The sequence below is a fragment of the Daphnia pulex genome, chromosome 7 (assembly GCF_021134715.1).
Source record: "Daphnia pulex isolate KAP4 chromosome 7, ASM2113471v1".
In the NCBI taxonomy this organism is placed as follows: Eukaryota; Metazoa; Arthropoda; class Branchiopoda; order Diplostraca; family Daphniidae; genus Daphnia; species Daphnia pulex.
Genome location: NC_060023.1, coordinates 10,398,217 through 10,414,340, shown reverse-complemented (window position 1 = coordinate 10,414,340; position 16,124 = coordinate 10,398,217). Strand labels below are relative to the sequence as shown.

Below are 16,124 nucleotides of genomic sequence, written 5' to 3'. Positions count from 1 at the left end.
ACACCATCGACTAGTAAACGACAAAATGATTCAACGCCATTATTATGTTTTTTCACTTTAGACTTAAGTAGAATTTCTGATTGTCGAGTATTTCAGAGTTGAGTGATAGTTAAGTGCGTGAGCCACGCCCTCCTATATATGACACTCGAGTTAACAAAAGGCTAATGCGATATGCCCGGCTTTCAATTATATTTTTGAGCCCGAGCGAAAGTGAAATGTCTAAAAACCAGCATTGAAACTTGGTTTTTTATGTGTCTATTATAAGCTGTTGATCTCATATATTACGTCTAACTACATATATAAGTAACACGGTGAGTCCTGTTTGACGTCTTTTATAAAGGGTTTTCCCGTTACTTCCTTTGGTGCCGTCTTATTTTGGTCGGGCGTTCAAGCTGTTATTCAGGCGTCATTCAACTTTGATCTCTGTTGTGGTCGACTTTCTATGAGAAGGTATAAAAGGTGAAAGTGCCAATAGATAGGTGGTTCCTTATAACCAAAATCTGTGGTAATAATATACTCACCGATCCTTTAATCTCTGCCCTATTCCTGTTATCTGTCAATGTCAAGATGTGTAAGAGATTGTGTCATACAAATATAGAATTATGATGAAATCCAATTGAATCCGTCATTGGTGTATGTAACAAGAGTGTTTGATATTCCCTATAATCAACTGATTTGATGATAGTACAGCGCACTTACCAGTTGCGAATTAAGTTTGATAAAAAGTGCATATATTCAGCTGTTTCAGAAACGCATAGAAATTTCCGGATTGATTTGAGTTTCCTGATATCAACCGTCTGCCACACACATCAAACTTTCGCTGCTGAAATTTTTGGCTGTCGAGTTATAGAAAGTCCCGCAGTCGAATTCATCGAATATTTTCGGCAATGTTCTGCCGAGTTCTGCCGCATGACGACAGTCATCTAAACCCCCCCAAAAAACAACTCAACTTCGACTTAAAATGATCGATACATAAGTGTCAATCTTTCACCGCCTCCGGAACAATAAAATAAGAATTGACCATTTTAAAATAAAACGATTTATGATATTCTAAAAAAATAATAATAATTAAATTTCGAACCTCTTTTTTATTTTATCAAGTTGCATCTCCTGTGACGTCATCACCAACAAACTGCGCGCTTGCCATTAAAAACAAAATTCTCCAGGCAGTTAAAAACTGTGTCGTGATACCGTATTCTTATGAGGTTATATCCACCGCGTCTCTCTATATTATTAGGTAACACACAGCACCTATAGCCAGTTGGGACCTTGGACTTGGTAAGGTTCCACCCGTTGAATAAAACAACCCAAAAAACATATCGACATGCATGCAAGACAGTTATATATCAAAACAACGTCACCGTCAGACCTTGAAGAATGATGATTTCCGCGTGTCAAGGCGTACATACGTCACACATTTGATTCCTTCCAAGGTAAAAAGAACAAAACCGCATTCGTCTTACCGGTGACCTCAATTCTTCCATCTGCCAAGTTGACGAGAGGCCGCGCGCCCGCCACATGTAGTGCCGACCAAAAAGCTGGTCAATCCCGCCGATTGTATTGCCGTTTATAGAACCGTATACAAATGCGATTAGATATTCGGTGATTTATATTACGGTAGACTGTGTACTACTATCCAACGTGAGTGTCGGTGACGTGATTTGCCGATTTCAAAGGGAATAATACGAAACGTATGCGCGTCTAACAAGTACACAACACGCCACTTTTAACCGCAACGAATTTGGCCAGCCGCCAATTTCGCCCGCGTGAATGATGAGCGAAGAAGAAGCGCGGGAATGCGGTTGTTCCAAATCGATTTTTAATTGTGATCGAGAAAAATGCACATCAAGAAAACCGCCTGCAAAGTGGGAAAAATATTTGCCTGTGCGGAAGTGATAGTCACGTGTCGTATCAAAGGGTATAACGAGAGTTCAGTTTTATTGACATATTACATGTATTGACGTATTTTTAAAAGTTATCTTAATAATAAATGTATTAAAATCATATTGAGGGGATCTGTGACTCTTGTATAAAATGTGTCATGCGCCACTTTGATATTATTTGATTCATGTTTTACCTTAGATTTGTAAAAATTGCCGCCCGGTCAAATTCAATCACGAACTGTATTACATTACGCAATGATTAATTCCGTATCAATTTTGTGTTGTTGTTGTTGCTGAGTTGCGATTGATATTTTAAGCGGCGGTTGCTGAGTGATTGGGCTGGCGCGGTTTGACCGACAAGTGGATGCCGTCCACCGGCTTGAGCACGATCTCGCTGGAAGCGCTCACGGCCGGGCACGACGGGTCGGCCAGCGAGAATTCAAATTTGCGCAACACCCAGGATAAAACCACTTTCAGTTCGAATTGAGCGTACTTTTGTCCTACATGTTGCATATGGCGGACAGATGAGATGATTCAAAAAAAGAAAGATGATGATGCAACATTTTTGATCATTTTACCGATGCAATTGCGCGGTCCCGCGCTAAATGGGATGAAGGCGTACGGATGGCGGTTGGCGCTGTGCTCGGGTAAGAACCTCTCCGGTTTAAATGTGTCAGGCTCTGGATAGACTTTGGGGTTGCGATGCATTCCGTAGATGAGCAGAGCCACCGACAATCCAGCTGGTAAAACATATCCGCCTGGATATAGAATCAAAGATTGAAATCACAAATTCATTTTCGTTAATAACCGTTAGGTTTTTAGCATCGTCATTGAAGCCTTACCGATTTCTGTGTCTTCCGTGATGGTCCTCATCACTCCCGGAATGCTGGGGTACATCCGCAGAGTCTCTTTGATACAACAGTCGAGGTATTTGAGGTTGGCCGCATCTTGCGGCGTGCACGGCCTGTCGCTGTCCTCAAACACCTCGTCCACTTCGTCGAACAACAGTTTCTGATGACACCCCATCAAGGTACAACAGACATGTAAATATTAAAAAAGGTGCTGCATAATTGTGCATAACGATTTGAAATTGTCTATTTTTAGACTATACCTGCTCTTCCGGATTTCTGGCGATGCAGTAGAGAAACCAACTCATGGCCGTCGCCGTCGTGTCGTGTCCCTTAATAAACCGAGTCGAAATTCTATTTATTTTAGAAAAAAAACATCAAAGGTGTACTGGACCGGTTTTGGTCAGCCAATTTACTCACGGCAAACATGAAGGTGTCCACTTCTTCGCGGATGTCGTCATCGCTCAGCTTGTCGCCATTCTCCGACGCTTGAATCAACAGGTCGAGAAAAGCTAATCTCCTTTCTTTGAATTTATAAAAATAGGACATTAAATGGCAATGATGATTCAGTTGATTGATGAATTAATTTACTTGGGGATTCTTCTTGAGATTTGACATGGTCCACAGAGTCGTCACTCTGATTGTTGTTGAGCATTTGCTTGCGGTCCTGGATCACCTGATTGGTGAAATCGTGGAGGATTTTGACGCAACGCTGATTCTCGCGACCCAGTGCCGAAAGGTTAAACAGTAGGTCACTGTCTAGCCAAGGTCTCAGACTCCTTTCCATAACTATCTGTGTGATCCTATATGCAGCATGACAACCAAATAGAAAAAAATAAAAAGAACCCAAAAACACTATAAAAGCCGAGATGGGGTTTGATTTCTTGAATAACATTAACCCGTTTATCTCTCCCAACCCTTACCCACATCGTCTAGGATAAAAAAACAGGCTAAACGGAAAACCTCTCCCCCCTTTTTTCTGTTATGTAACACGAAAAAAGCCCATCGTGGGACGCAAAGGACAGCTCGGAGAGTGACTCTCTTACCTGTTGATGGAATGCAGATAGCCGCTGGTTTCTTCCCGTTTCCTCACCTGTCGGCCCATTGACGAATCTAGCACAGCACACAGCACACGTTCGTTATGGGTTAGCCAATCGTGAGTATAGACACATAAGACACAAGACATTAACTGGACATTCAAAACATGCGCGCACTATATACCGTAATCATTAGAGAAAAATATACATCTAACGGCCAGCCAGCCAAAAAGACCGAAGAAAAGTCGTCAGAATTTAGAAAAATTTAAAACAAAAATAAGAAGAAATGTGGGCCAACCGCAGATAATATCCAGTGCGCACTGCGTCAGTATCTTGTAGACGTTGACGGAGCCGTCGACGGACGCGGCGGGACGGGCGGCAGCAGCTGCGTCCAGTTCCTTGATCAGCTGTTGACTTTGATCGTTGAAAACATCGAAGAAACTCTCCAAAATCTGGAAATGGAAAGCCGGGGTCAGAAGTCGGCGACGGCTTCTCCATCGCAGTCCTTTTTTTGGTCACAGCCAAATTGTTTTAGAATAATTGTTTGAATAGGTCATTGGGTCCCCGTGTTAACATCAAAATGTCCAATCTGTTTTTAGTATAGTACTACCTGTCGTCAGAAACATGCAAGCGCCTAGCCACCTGCTCAGGTAAGAGTATTCCTTGCCTTTGGTGATGAGTTTCTGGCTGGCCAGAATCGGCTAGAAATTGCAACAGCTGACGTGGTGAAACTTCATAAATCTATAAATCTAATTCTATGACTGAATATAATATTTGGAAAAACCAAAACAAACCTCCATCAATTCCGGAGAGGAGATGCAGACGATGGAACGAGAGCCTCCCCAACCGCGGTAAATGGGTCCGTGTTTTTCCACCCATTCACGATGGACGATCCTCAAGAATTCTTTAGAAATTCAATCGAATTGAAATTATTTTTCCACGCGTATACTGGACACAATCTTATTACCGACTTGACCGACGTTGAGTTCCAGGAGGTTGCCCAGGATCGGGATTCCTTTGGGTCCCGGGACGGCGTTGATGAGCCGAACGTAACGCGAATTGCGCCAACAAATCCAGGCGAGAACGGCGCACGACGCCAACACGAACCACGTCGTCCAGTTGAATCCAATGAGACTAATCCACTGCGAGTAGAAGCTTTGCATGGGCAGGAGGAGTAACATTTTCACCTCGATTTAAATATAATTATTCAACACCGACGCGACCAAACAGTGATGAATCTCGGAGAGCAAATCAAAAGAACCAACTCGACGCTGGCTCGGTTCGCCCAGGACTGAAACGACTGAACGTTTCCCCCCGCTCTGCCGTCATGTCTGAGTTGGTGCCGTGTATTTATTTTCAACCCACACACACACACACAGTTCTTCTTCTTCTTCTTGTTGGGTTGAATTTTATTTCATTTCCCCCCTACGGTATACAGTCGTCCTGTGCTGTGTTTCTCTCTCCTTTAGGTTAGAATTTTTGTAGGCCTATTTTCTCTCAGGCCTTATTACGCTCGCTCTCAGCCCTCGTTCGGAACTAGGACAAATATAGTAGTCATGTAGACGTGGGACCGCCCACCATACAGTTCTACACACAAACAGTCGATATGCATATAGACTACTGTATCTACAGAGTTATGACACACAACAGGTGCTTTTTGTGATATAGCAAAAACGACTTCTTTTTGTTGTTGCTTGTGCCATTGTCCGGCAGACAAATAACATGATGCGCTTTTAAAAGTTCGGCTCAAAACAGGACGAGAAGGAAACCACCGGATGACCAACTTGAGCATCAATATATAATATGATATGCGCGTTTTAAATTTATCTCCATTTGCTTTTCATCAGGTTTTCGCGGGCGTATATTAGCCTACGTTTTGAGATCTACAACCTAATCTAACGGGAGCTACACATTCAACGGCACATCTACTCTCTCCCGCGGCCACCATTTTTCGCCATTTTTGTTTTCCCCGCCCGATAATAAAACGATAAAAGAGCGGCAGCAGCGCGGGCAAACGCGGGCGTGATATAGAACTGCGTGTATACGCATATATAAGACCACGATTTATACCTATACCTCGCATCACGACGTCATAAAAACACTTTCTTTTCACAAGTTTGGATGCCTAGCCCATTGCGACATTTGTCATCATCAAGGCATCCAAAACGTTTGCAGGCGAATAGTTTTGTCTATTTGACTATTTGTAAAAGAAGGATTATTTTCGCTGACGCACACAGCGTTTCTTTTCTTCAGGTTATAATGGCCAGAGTCAACAATTTTTGTATACGTACGGTGATGCGCTGCTGCTGGGGCTAGCTAGGGTTTGTTTGATTATTCATGTATACTACTATCTTTTGAAACGAAAAGAAGTAGCCCCTTTTTGAGTCTTTTGTCTAGCTACTTCTGATGGTTAACCTACATTTTTCATTCGTCTCTTTTGATGCGTCCGTGCAGCCTACGGCGATTCTTTCCAGTTGAGCTATCAGCTGGTTATCATTATACACCCATCATCCGTCTTTGTCCCCATAGTTATATTCTTTGAGACTCGACTCGAGAGATGGAAAAAGACTCTCGAGTTGCGCTGCTATTATTGTTATGGACTTGTGGGTTCCTTGTGTATACGCCGCAGCTCGCGTTTGTGCCTCACTGAATCGGCGGATTGTATTCTCCGTCATATAAAACGTGAGGCTGTTTATCGATTTCCGCGAGTTTTGAATTTTAATTGTTTCAATTACATCCGCGAAGAAGATGCGTGCCGAAATTCAGGTTAATTTTACAATGAATATGAATATATCCGGCGACTACTTTGGCGTGTGTCTTCCACCCACCCACACACACCAGCAAATGTATGATGATGAATTTCCGTACTATTCGTGTATAACCCGTGCAGGATGCTAATACACATCTTCATCCTGTGTTATTATTCGCGATATTCATCACGCACGTCTAAAGAAATAAATTTGACTAGCGTAGCCCACTAAAATTTATATGATAATAGTTGGCGCTTTTATCTTTTTAAGAAATATCGTAAAATAAAAATTGAACTAATCGATAAAAGAAAAGAAAACGAAAAATTCGATTTTCTATCCGAGATAGCTGATTCTGTATTATAGAGCTGTTTTTAGAAAGTTATACCAAATACGGTATTAGGGTATACTGTACACTGTATGGTCAAATGTTTCCTTGTTTGAGTGGAAACCGAAGCTTTTTGTTTCGTATAATAACAGTGATATTGAAATAGAAATGCGGGCCGAATTCACCTGTAGTATACACATCTTAAATGAGCGACTGAATTTTCTTCGGAAATTTTCCTGAATAATGTTTATGGACAAATGTTTTTCCGGGCCATTAATGCGAGTGAATATATAAATATACGAGCCGGTATAGAAACTATGGGAACGTAAGAAAATTTATAAGGTGGCAGCTCGATCGTTGTATATCCAAACCAAACTTTCATACAACGCGCATCTAATGATTCCATCTGGAAATAAGAAATTTCTGGGAATTTCCGACTTGTGGATGAGCCAGAAGAAATTATTACATGAGCAGGTCGTGAATCGTATAATGAATCCACATGGCACACACATTTAGAAAGTTTAATAACATATTAGTGTATACAGTACCTCGTTATTCTGCCAGTTTGCAGCTGGCAAACGAAACAGTAACCCGCTCTTTTAAAAATTTAAGTGCTCCTGCTAAGTGCTGCTGTTTTAAGCACATAAAAAGACTGTACAGGTTAAGTGCTAAAGGAGGAAGTTGATGCCAAAATAGCACAACAAACACACGTACGCCCTTTGCGGCAGGTTGTGGCCGTTGTGGCGAATTCGGCATATTTTTCTTTTGGTTTAAATATAGGCTTCTGCGGAGAGATCCTTATTGATATGGAGTATGGACTCTTCTTTTTTTTTCCAGTTCGATCATCTCCATCGTACGTGGGTTTTTGCTTGCTGATACGTAGGTTCAGGCCGTATTTTCTCATCATTAAGGCGAAAATCATCTCATTTCGGTCGCTTCCCAGACCATATTTTGCCTCCTTTGCGGAATTGGATTATTATCGCCGGTTTTTCCCGTTTCTCCAGGGAAATCCCCGTGGTTCTTTATGGCTAGAATTTGTTTTTTTTTACCACTCAATAATTCTATAGTCACTTTAGACCCATCAATCTAGAAAGAACAATGTAAATAAGAGATCGAGAGAAAATGGGAATTTGTTTCTATACACTTGTGTAAAAGTGCCAATTTATACCTTTATTCTTCTGCGTGTTGCGCATGAATGTTGTGTAGACAAAACGAACATCGTGAGCCCATCGTATAGTTGATAGAAATTCGTTTGAAACCGCGTGACCGGTTGTATGAAAATAAATAAAGCAGTTGCATAATTGTGTGTCATCATGCAAAATTATAGGTAAACGGACGGAAGTTTCTGTTGTTGTTTTATTTTATTTTAAAGAGATTATTTTAACACAAATTAACGCGTTTCACGATCCAGACCTGCCTTTATACCAGCGTGAATGAATGAAATCCTGTTTGCGCTTTTGTTACCTGTCCTCTTATTGTTATTTGTGCTTGGTATCATACCCGTACACCGACCGTGACTTAACTCTCTTTGTGGTGTCTCATAGCATCGTTCTGTTGTGCAGGATAAATAAGGTAGTTGGCGTATAACCAACGCCGTGTGTTATGTCATCCCGCTGCGAGAGAGTTGCTTACGTCAACTGTATGTTTTGGTCATTGCACACAGCAGCGCTTCTGATATCGTAAACGTAACCTACTTAACCAACAATCCGCAATATACGGGACCAGCTGGCACAATACCTGGCTAGTCAGTACACGTTCAATTATTTTAGCCTTTTTATAGTCTGATTTTATGAATGTAGAGGTAATTGGCGGCATACTCTACGGGACCCCCATACACCTTTTATACTCACAACAGTACCGGTATCTCACACCGTTTGTTGTTGATGTAGTACGTTAACTCTTTCCACCATTCTGTGTACCTTTTCAAAAGCTATTACGTTTTCTCTTTTCTTCATCATTCTATAGCTCTTCCGGCGGAATTCCCCTACCGTCAAACTTTAGAAAATTCGTGAATGTATAGTGTATGGCGACACTTTCTCTCGACTCGTCGTGAAAAAGGGAACACAACGCGTGAGAAAATGAATTTCGTTGCAAAATTTGCATGTCAATCAAACTGGTAGGGCCCCATTTTTCACCTATTTAATTGTCAAATCTTTTGGGAGGTGATTTAAAAGTCTTCGTTTATTTCTTTCTTTTGGGGTTTTCACGAAATGATTAAACCTCGCAAAGTTTATTCTTCTTTCGAAATTCACGCTTTTTGAGGAGTCGAACGGTGTGCAACGCTCGAGGTATTATATATCAGCAATATTACGTCGTGGTTCAGCAGTTTCTGTAATCACCGGCGATTCGCTTCGTCTCACTATTTCATCAAAAAGAAGAATCAAATGACACGAATACCTAGCCTCGTATATTTTTACTGCGCAGTTAAATTTTTTTTTTAAATCCGAAAAAATCTGCGCTTGTAAGAAATGAAGGGTTGCAAACTTGCAGAGTGTAACCGAGTAAGAACACGCAAACGTCAAAAATGAAATAGTGATCGGAATGATTCTAATAATGCGTTATCTCTCCCTTCCTGTGGCTGAATAATTACTAAAGTCTTATACTCTTATTCTATTATTCTTCGTTCGTTCGTTCATTCGTTTGTCATTTTTATTTTTTATTTGAAAATGCGGCAACGTAGCATTTCTGCTTCTTTATTGACAATTGACTGAGGGAGAAATCATAAATCTAAATCCAGCATTTATGCAAAGTTTATTGAATTATTTATATGAAATATTATACTTATTTTCTCTAAGAACATATAGATTTTATGCTTGCCCTCTATCAAAGAATTCACGGTAAAATTTGGCAGTTAAATTCATAAATTCTGTTCGATGTGGAAAAGAGTACGTGGCTCTTTAGAAAACACTCTTGACGGCCTAGTGCCCGATTGATAATAAAAAGACCAGCAATAAAAAAGGACAATAATTTCGTCGTAGATTGTGCAAGTATTTACAGATTTCATTTGCTAGTAAAATTTTTAAACCCGAAAATAATAAACCTTTGACATACATTTCAGGTGTCCTTATCATGAGTTCTTCATCATCATCATCCTCCTCGTCATCTTCTTCATCATCATCATCGAGTGATGGTCCAGTGATGAATCATGATCTCTGTCAAGTCCTAATCAATGATGTAGGTTGACATTTAAATAATTTTTTGAATAAATTGTGCATTTTTTAATTTTTAAATGTATTCTTTCTTCACATTTATAGAAACATGGTATGAACCACAGAAGGAAGCGAAAATCAGTTGTCATGCAGCCTAGTTCAGGACAACAAAGTTGGCTACTTTCAGAAGTCAAACGTCTACAAAAAGAAGTAAAAAAATTGAAGAAAGAAAATGCTACATTAATGCATCTCAATTGGAAACTTCAAGAGAGTAAGTTAATTTTTATTTAAAAGTAAGAATGTGTTGTTCATTTACTTGATCTTCACAGCATTCCCTAAAATGATTGATTTGCTGAGTGGACAAGCACAACATGCCCCCTCAGTAAATACAAATTCCATTGTTGCTGCTCCTCGATCCAGGGAATCGGGAATCGGGAATGAAGAATCCGTTTCAGAAAGAGAAACACTCTCAGAATTGTGTCCACCAACGAGGAAATCAGCCAAACGAACAGCAAAAGAACAAAAGATAAATAATACCAATGGTTCTTCAATGGTAAAATTTTATTCAAGATACAGTCAGTCAATCGAGATAACAAATTAATCAAAGATTTTGTTAAATTTAGGCATTGGTCCAATTTTTATCTGAGGAGCAACTGAATAAAGCTTGTTTGCACACATCAAATTACAAGAAGATTATTGGTAACCTCATGGAGTGTCTATTTACGGAAGAAGAAATGCTCAGTTGCAGTGTAACCGGAATAAATACTTCGAAGCAGCCACTGGATGCATGTAAAACATCGGCATTGATTGGTAAATGCCCTTGAATTATGACTGATACCAAGTGATCTGATGAAATGTTTTCTCTAGATTTCATTACAGCCAATTTCCCACATGTTACGATACCTCAAGTAAAACAGCGAATGGGAAATAAGCTGCGGGATAAGAGGCAATTACAGATTAGAACAGCAAGTCTCAATCCATCACATTGGATGATGCAACAAAGTTAATTTTGCTACTTTCACCATTGTTATTGTATTGTTACAATTAAAAATTCCTTGATCGTTGTTATAAGTATTTTCATGCATTTCGAAACTTAATATGCAACTGTTAAAAATTCGCGGCAATGCACAAAATCATACTTCAGAAGAGACTTTTTAAGTCTTAATTTCTGATATACATGTAAACTTTGATTGTGAATAAATTAATAAAGAAACCTGAGAAAACAACATTTCAATTGTGTCAGCGTTAAATATGCGGTAAACGTGCTTAATAACCTTTGTATTTACGTGATGAAAATTCATATGACGTAGGCCTAGAGATGATGGTGGACGGCAATGTCGTATTACACACTTAAAGGTAATTAGATAAGAATTAATTCGAGTTGTTTGATGGGAAGATTTATTGAAACAAGCAAAACAGAAGGAGTGGTATCCGACTTGAGTAGACACTCGTAGTACTTCATTGACTGCGCATTGGGCCTTTGGAGTTTGGACTACGAGTGAACGGTAATGATAGGCGATCTTAATTATACGACGCAGAAGTCAACTTTAGCTAGAAACGTGATACCAACTAGCCGAGTGCTGATACCCAACATTATAATTCTGCATTAAACATTTCCACACAAAATCCTGTCAATAGAAAATGGACTTTGTTTCATTCATCATCCTGTTTGAATTTCGAGCCCGATCGGACTATTTTTTTTTCTTGTTGCTGAATTTCTAGACTTATAAAAACATTGCATAATTTTTTTAAATTGCACTTAAAACTATCAAAATAATTACTTATAATACTTTATAACTAATAATATTTTTTTTTAATAAAAAAAGATTTTGACACTACAGTCTTCAACTTCGCAACAGCGCGAGCACGCGGGAGCACAGTTGCAGAATCAATAACATTGTTTTTAGCTTAAGTTAGTTATTTATACAAGTTTCCCAACAACAAAATGTGCAGTCTTTTAGGGCAAAGAATTTTCAAACACTCCCGAACCCCTAAGTATATTTTACCATCCACGATTTTTCCGATTCAGAAGTATTTTGTTTCTAACGTAACTGCCCTTGAAAATGCATATGAAAATGCCAAAGCATACTGCAAAGGTAATGTTTGTATAGTGGTTTGAAATATCAGTTATCACAAGATTATGTTACTATGTTAGTTATTACAAAGTATTACAAAGTAAGTTACAAGTTCAAATTTTTTGTTTTTAGGGAAAAAACCTCCCCCCGATGTTGAAGTTGATGGGGTCTTTGCCACAAATGAATTAGACCTGAAAAATGTTTCTGTGTATGGGTTTGATTACGATTACACTCTAGCATGTTACAAAGAATCAGTTGATCACCTCATCTACAATCTTGGTCGTGAAACTCTAGTCCGGAAGCTAAAAGTATTTACATTTAAATTTGGTTGTTGATGGATTTGGATTGATTTTAAACAATCTTTTTGAAAAAAATATTTAGTATCCTTCTGAAATCCTTAAGCTAAACTACCAGCCAGGTTTTGCTGTGAGAGGTCTTCACTTTGACATTGGAAAAGGATTGCTTCTAAAGGTGGACTCCTTCCATCAAATTCAGTTGGGATGTGTTTATAGGGGACTTACTCCACTTTCTGATGAAGAAGTTTTAAATTTATATGGGCAGCATTACATTCCAGCTGACTACTTAGAATCATATGTTCATAATGGATCCCAGCAGGTGTGTTAACTGTTAAGGTTTTATATATCAACAATTGGCTTTACTTTTAAAATACTTTCAATTAAAATATTAGGGTTCTTCAAAGATGGCCCAGTTAGCTGATTTATTTTCAGTGCCTGAAATGTCCTTGTTGTGCAATGCTACAGAATATTTTGTCAACAACCACATAGACTACCATCCTGATATCCTCTTTAGGGATGTTAAAGTAAAATTGCAGAATTCATTCATATTTAATTTGTGATCCTTTATTATTATTATTTTTTTATATTAGAATGCAGTGCAAAGTATCCATCCAGTTATGCATCAAATTGTGCAAAACAAACCAGAGGATTATCTTGAGAAAGATCCTCAGTTGGAAGTGTTTTTCAATAGACTAATTAACGCCGGGAAAAAACTCTTCTTGGTTACAAATAGCCCTTTCAACTTTGTGTAATTAGTAGTTTTATATTTGTTTAGTTTTCAATTCATTGTCGTTCTTTTCTTAAAAGATCAACTGCATTTATTTATCGGTCAACAGAAATAAGGGAATGCAGTACCTGATTGGCAAGCATTGGCGAGATATTTTTGATGTCGTTATAGTGCAAGCACGAAAGCCAAAATTTTTTACAGATAAAAACCGCCCGTTTCGAATTTACGACCTCAACCACCAAAATCATGTATGGGATAAAGTACGCAAGTTAGAAAAAGGACAAGTCTACACCGAGGTGAGATATTCGACTCTTTTATAAAGCATGAATGTTTGTTTAAATACTATTTTGTTTGTTTCACTTCAGGGTACCGTCAGACAACTTCAAGATATGACCGGATGGAAAGGCGGATCGGTGCTGTATTTTGGAGATCACCCCTACACTGATTTAGCGGATGCTTCCTTGATGCATGGTTGGAGAACGGGTGCCATTATTAAAGAACTCACTGTAATGTTCTACTTCCTATTGTCCAGATGTTTGGTCATTAATCATTGTCATTTTGTTATTGCTAACGAGTTTCTCCGTTTTTTACAGTCAGAAATTCAAACGCTCAACACATCCCAATTCAAATGGCACGTTAATTGGCTTCAAGTTCTCCAACAGTTGATCGAACAATTTCAGGAGTCCGAGGGTGAACATTCACGAAAGCTTATTAAAGAATGGATCGCTGAGCGTGACCAACTCAGGTATTGTTTTATTGGCTATAAAGAAACTTCGTCGTGTTTACTAAGATTATAACTTTTTTTCTTTTATTATAGGAAAGATACAAAACATGTGTTCAACGAACAGTTTGGTAGCTTGTTTAGAACATACCACAACCCCACTTATTTCTCACGGCGTCTTTTCCGCTTTGCTGACGTTTACACGTCAAATGTGACTAATTTCTTGCGCTTCTCTCCTAAACACACATTTTACGCTCGACGAGGCGCTCTGCCGCACGAATATCGTTCTTGGTTCGTCTGAGGACAAAATTGAAGCTCTCTTTTGACTGACAGAACAAGGTCTTGTTCCGCACTCACATAATGATGCTGACATGTTTGTTGCTATTCCCTCTCTGTGGCCTTGAGGGAAGAATTATTGTTCGCTCTCCGAAGGCTCCTTAATGTAAAACTTCCATTTTTTTTTTTAAATTTTTTAGTCAAAGCATATTCTGTGTTGTGATTGCAGCTGGACGCAGGGTTTCCACTTCTAATGTGTGTTGATGGTTTCTTGGTACTGGTGATACAATCGCTGCTGGCAAAAATCGTACAATTCGTACTCATCCGACAGTGAATCTCTCAATTTTGCCAACACCTTCTCGCTTAGGGACGGCTTACTCTTGATGTAACGGTTCTCATGCCGCCGGCCGTAACCTGAAGCGAAATATAGTTTTAGCCATTAAAAACCAATTATGGCTCTCAACTGTTTCGTTCACCTCTGCTGTAGTAGATCTTGGAAGAGCCAGCAAAGAAGCGTGGAATGTAACGCTCGAGGACCTGGAGCGTCTCGTTCATCTTGTCAAGGATTCCCACCACCGAGTATTCGTGTTCGATAATGAATTTCGCTCGTTGTAATGCCCACCTGCTGCGTGGAACCCTGGAAAAAAGGAGAAGCAATTATGGAGCGTGATTGGATTGCTGGCCAACAGATCAGGCAGTTTTTATTTTTCTTTCATACAGGCATCGTGGATCCTGCCCGCAAAAATATGGAATTGCCCGGCTGAAGGTGTACTCTGAAGAGTTGAAGGCACATTCAGGATCCTCATCAAGAATGCAGTCGTCAAAGGATTTTGTGTACCATTCCATTCCTACATCAATGAAAATGTCAACATTGATGCAAAGAAGATCCATCTTTCGAACACGAACCCGTTCCAGCTCCTGCGGCATCCCTCCGTTTAATCTCTTGGGTGATTTGAAGTGGATCCTGCGACCTTCTTCCGCGAAAAGCCGAGTATTCGCGTTCAGCTGGATCGCGTACAATATTGATGTAAGTTGGCCTTAGATTTTTCGTGTACCTAAAATGATAGTAAATAGTATTAAGTGTCTTTTAATTTTAAGACTCGGTATCAGTTACGAACCGTTGAAATCGCGTGAAATTGACATGGAGAAAATGGCGGTCATAGCTTTTTGCCTGATGTTGATATTCAAACCATGTGACCAAGTTCTTCATTTCTTCTTCAATTAACAATCTATTTTTTGATTAGTAATTTTAGTAATTATAATTCGTTTTTGTTGCAGAGAAAAAATGACCTGTTCCAAGGCGTTCTGTACTGATGTCGTTGATGAGCGAATCGGTTAACTTTAGCTAATTCCTTCATCAGGAAAACCATGGTAAGTCCACCGCATCTGGGAACGCGATTGTAAATTAACCTGAAAAAATAATCACCATGAGCCAGCATATCGTAAAATAGATTGTTTATGTTGCCTAATGAAATGTCGGCGGGTAGTACCATATAGAGGACGGTGATGTGCGGTTGATTCCTGTTCCCTCAATATCCGCTTCCTCCAAATTTTCCAACATTTGCCAATAGCGTCGGTTCTTCATCTCCTCTTCGCCTACCGCGTCCACCGCCGTTACCGCCAATGAAGAATCGGCTGACAGAGCGGTTCCCATTCTTTGTGGATGACCGCGCTTATTGGACGCTAGCAGCATCATGACTGTCAGCTTCATGGCCACGAGACTCACAACATATGGAAGGAATCTGCCAACAATCCAGTACAGCAATCAATCAAACGCTCCGTATTCGACCCTGGCGGTATAGTAGTCGCTGGTGACTCTCAAATGACAAAAGACTTACTTGTTCTTTTGGGCGATCCGTCGAGGGCTGCTTTCGCAGCACGAATTCCAACACCATCTTCGAAATGTCAAAATCATCGCCTTTTGTTAGAAAACCAAAATTGTCTCTGGATGTATTTCACAAACACTTTGCGAATGCGAACGAAAAAACAAACAAATCCGAGCTTGGCCAGACGACGTCTAGCAGGATGGCTGGCGGA

General features: G+C 39.7%; 4 protein-coding genes across 4 annotated transcripts; 2 read left to right on the top strand and 2 right to left on the bottom strand.

Moving 5' to 3' along the window:
- Positions 1-1,935: 1,935 nt before the first annotated feature.
- LOC124197671 (cytochrome P450 4C1-like) lies at positions 1,936-5,097 on the bottom strand. Its single transcript, XM_046593203.1, has 11 exons — positions 4,736-5,097; positions 4,563-4,672; positions 4,379-4,469; positions 4,067-4,273; positions 3,778-3,844; positions 3,323-3,534; positions 3,152-3,255; positions 2,995-3,063; positions 2,726-2,894; positions 2,462-2,641; positions 1,936-2,383 (listed from the first exon to the last, which is right to left on the bottom strand). Exons 1-11 carry the CDS (start codon positions 4,947-4,949, stop codon positions 2,196-2,198), a joined length of 1,611 nt encoding a protein of 536 aa, XP_046449159.1. The 5' UTR covers positions 4,950-5,097; the 3' UTR covers positions 1,936-2,195.
- Positions 5,098-9,490: 4,393 nt separating this feature from the next.
- On the top strand, positions 9,491-11,220 carry LOC124197723. Its single transcript, XM_046593258.1, has 6 exons — positions 9,491-9,830; positions 9,902-10,017; positions 10,098-10,263; positions 10,322-10,545; positions 10,616-10,802; positions 10,860-11,220. The coding sequence occupies exons 2-6, from the start codon at positions 9,913-9,915 to the stop codon at positions 10,997-10,999; spliced, it is 822 nt and encodes a 273-aa protein (XP_046449214.1). The 5' UTR covers positions 9,491-9,830; positions 9,902-9,912; the 3' UTR covers positions 11,000-11,220.
- Positions 11,221-11,818: 598 nt separating this feature from the next.
- LOC124198366 (5'-nucleotidase domain-containing protein 3-like) lies at positions 11,819-14,392 on the top strand. The gene is made up of 9 exons (XM_046594197.1): positions 11,819-12,088; positions 12,200-12,375; positions 12,449-12,682; positions 12,756-12,887; positions 12,954-13,111; positions 13,200-13,386; positions 13,456-13,596; positions 13,684-13,835; positions 13,908-14,392. Exons 1-9 carry the CDS (start codon positions 11,938-11,940, stop codon positions 14,110-14,112), a joined length of 1,536 nt encoding a protein of 511 aa, XP_046450153.1. The 5' UTR covers positions 11,819-11,937; the 3' UTR covers positions 14,113-14,392.
- LOC124198368 (heparan sulfate 2-O-sulfotransferase pipe-like) lies at positions 13,877-16,062 on the bottom strand. The gene is made up of 8 exons (XM_046594201.1): positions 15,926-16,062; positions 15,578-15,829; positions 15,378-15,497; positions 15,206-15,316; positions 14,994-15,142; positions 14,806-14,935; positions 14,564-14,724; positions 13,877-14,501 (listed from the first exon to the last, which is right to left on the bottom strand). The coding sequence occupies exons 1-8, from the start codon at positions 16,000-16,002 to the stop codon at positions 14,338-14,340; spliced, it is 1,164 nt and encodes a 387-aa protein (XP_046450157.1). The 5' UTR covers positions 16,003-16,062; the 3' UTR covers positions 13,877-14,337.
- Positions 16,063-16,124: the final 62 nt, after the last annotated feature.

Coding starts and splice junctions, on each gene's coding strand:
- LOC124197671 (XM_046593203.1), bottom strand. CDS start 4,949: ATGTTACTCCTCCTGCCCATGCAAAGCTTCTACTCGCAGTGGATTAGT. Junction 2,895..2,994: donor CCAGAAATCCGGAAGAGCAG/GTATAGTCTAAA, acceptor GGGTGTCATCAG/AAACTGTTGTTCGACGAAGT. Junction 2,642..2,725: donor CACGGAAGACACAGAAATCG/GTAAGGCTTCAA, acceptor TTCTATATCCAG/GCGGATATGTTTTACCAGCT.
- LOC124197723 (XM_046593258.1), top strand. CDS start 9,913: ATGAGTTCTTCATCATCATCATCCTCCTCGTCATCTTCTTCATCATCA. Junction 10,018..10,097: donor GTCAAGTCCTAATCAATGAT/GTAGGTTGACAT, acceptor TCACATTTATAG/AAACATGGTATGAACCACAG. Junction 10,803..10,859: donor TAAAACATCGGCATTGATTG/GTAAATGCCCTT, acceptor TGTTTTCTCTAG/ATTTCATTACAGCCAATTTC.
- LOC124198366 (XM_046594197.1), top strand. CDS start 11,938: ATGTGCAGTCTTTTAGGGCAAAGAATTTTCAAACACTCCCGAACCCCT. Junction 12,089..12,199: donor TGCCAAAGCATACTGCAAAG/GTAATGTTTGTA, acceptor TTTTGTTTTTAG/GGAAAAAACCTCCCCCCGAT. Junction 13,387..13,455: donor AAGGACAAGTCTACACCGAG/GTGAGATATTCG, acceptor GTTTCACTTCAG/GGTACCGTCAGACAACTTCA.
- LOC124198368 (XM_046594201.1), bottom strand. CDS start 16,002: ATGATTTTGACATTTCGAAGATGGTGTTGGAATTCGTGCTGCGAAAGC. Junction 14,936..14,993: donor TGCCGCAGGAGCTGGAACGG/GTTCGTGTTCGA, acceptor TCATTGATGTAG/GAATGGAATGGTACACAAAA. Junction 14,725..14,805: donor GGGCAGGATCCACGATGCCT/GTATGAAAGAAA, acceptor CCTTTTTTCCAG/GGTTCCACGCAGCAGGTGGG.